General features: G+C 44.4%; 1 protein-coding gene across 1 annotated transcript; it reads right to left on the bottom strand.

The window, feature by feature from the left end:
* Positions 1–78: 78 nt before the first annotated feature.
* Positions 79–1,101, bottom strand: DQ04_14631010 (hypothetical protein; the record flags this gene model as incomplete). The annotated part of the gene is made up of 1 exon (XM_009317173.1): positions 79–1,101. One exon carries the CDS (start codon positions 1,099–1,101, stop codon positions 79–81), a length of 1,023 nt encoding a protein of 340 aa, XP_009315448.1.
* Positions 1,102–1,214: the final 113 nt, after the last annotated feature.

Genomic DNA, 1,214 nt, shown 5'->3' on the forward strand with positions numbered 1-1,214 from the left:
TAATATATATATATATATATATATATATATTCATCGTTAACTGCGATATAAAGGTTCATGGAAATCCCCGGGTAACGGTCACGAGTCGTTCCTCGGCGATGTACTAGAGTTGAACGCGTGCAGATCAAGCTCATCCAACAAGGGGGTCAGGCTCTCTGTCGAAGCAGCAGGTGTCCCTACAACATTGGCATCTTGTAACATCTTCAGCAAAGATTCATCAGCTTGCAGCTGTGGGATACCTGTTTGTCGAACATATTCTCGAACGGTATTTCTCCAAAGCTCAGACGTAGGTGAGGCGATTGTTGTCATTGGAGACGAAAGTGAAAGAGCAGGTGGTGCCTCTGGGGGCTGGTTTTTATACGTTACCAACAAGGAAAGAAGTCTCTCTGCTTCCTCCTCTATTTGAGCGGCCAACGCTTGTGGGTTATGAAGATCCATTTGCTTACTTGACGAAACTGCTCTTCGATCTTGGGTATGTACTCCTTTACAATGTTCATCTGTGCATCCATTGTTATTACAGGAATACTGTTGGATTCGAAAAGCCTGTTCAAGCCTTCCGTCCGTATATAGGGTTTTGAAGAAAGGAATCCATTTTCCATGACATTGTACCGTCACCTTATTACCATAGCGTGCAAAGAAAATGGAATCCTTTACTCGATGAAGTATCTCCCTTCTGGGCAGCTTTTCAGACTTTAGTACTTCAATGAGGCGCATAAAAAAGTTTATACGATGCCTGACAGGTCCCGCTTCATGTAGATGGAGTTGGTTACAAGCGAAGTCTTGATAGCACTTTTGGTCAGCTAAATGGAGATTACAGAAGGCGCCCTTTGGTTCTCGTGGCACCTTCCGTTGTGACGGTGCCTGTGCTCCTCGAATTCCACTCTGTTGGTCAAGAAGAACAAGCAGTTTCTCGCAAAGAGAACTAGTATCAGTCACCATACCTGCAGACAAACAACCTAAAATAGACATTCGGGCCTCCATGGCATATTGCGCTGCCTCTTGATTTTCTTGATCCACATGATCTAGATAAACCTTTTGAATGGCCTCATAAGTCCGAAGCCAAACGATAGCGGATGCGTTGGTGGTACTTTGGGCATACATGTGCAGAATCGTTACAAGTAAACCCACCGTAGGTTCAAATACATCGGGAAGTTTAGTGGCTTCGTAAGATATAACATTTCCCAGAATCGGCAAGCCACTATCATCTACCCTCG

Source organism: Trypanosoma grayi (genome assembly GCF_000691245.1).
Source record: "Trypanosoma grayi strain ANR4 Tgr_1463_V1, whole genome shotgun sequence".
In the NCBI taxonomy this organism is placed as follows: domain Eukaryota; phylum Euglenozoa; class Kinetoplastea; order Trypanosomatida; family Trypanosomatidae; genus Trypanosoma; species Trypanosoma grayi.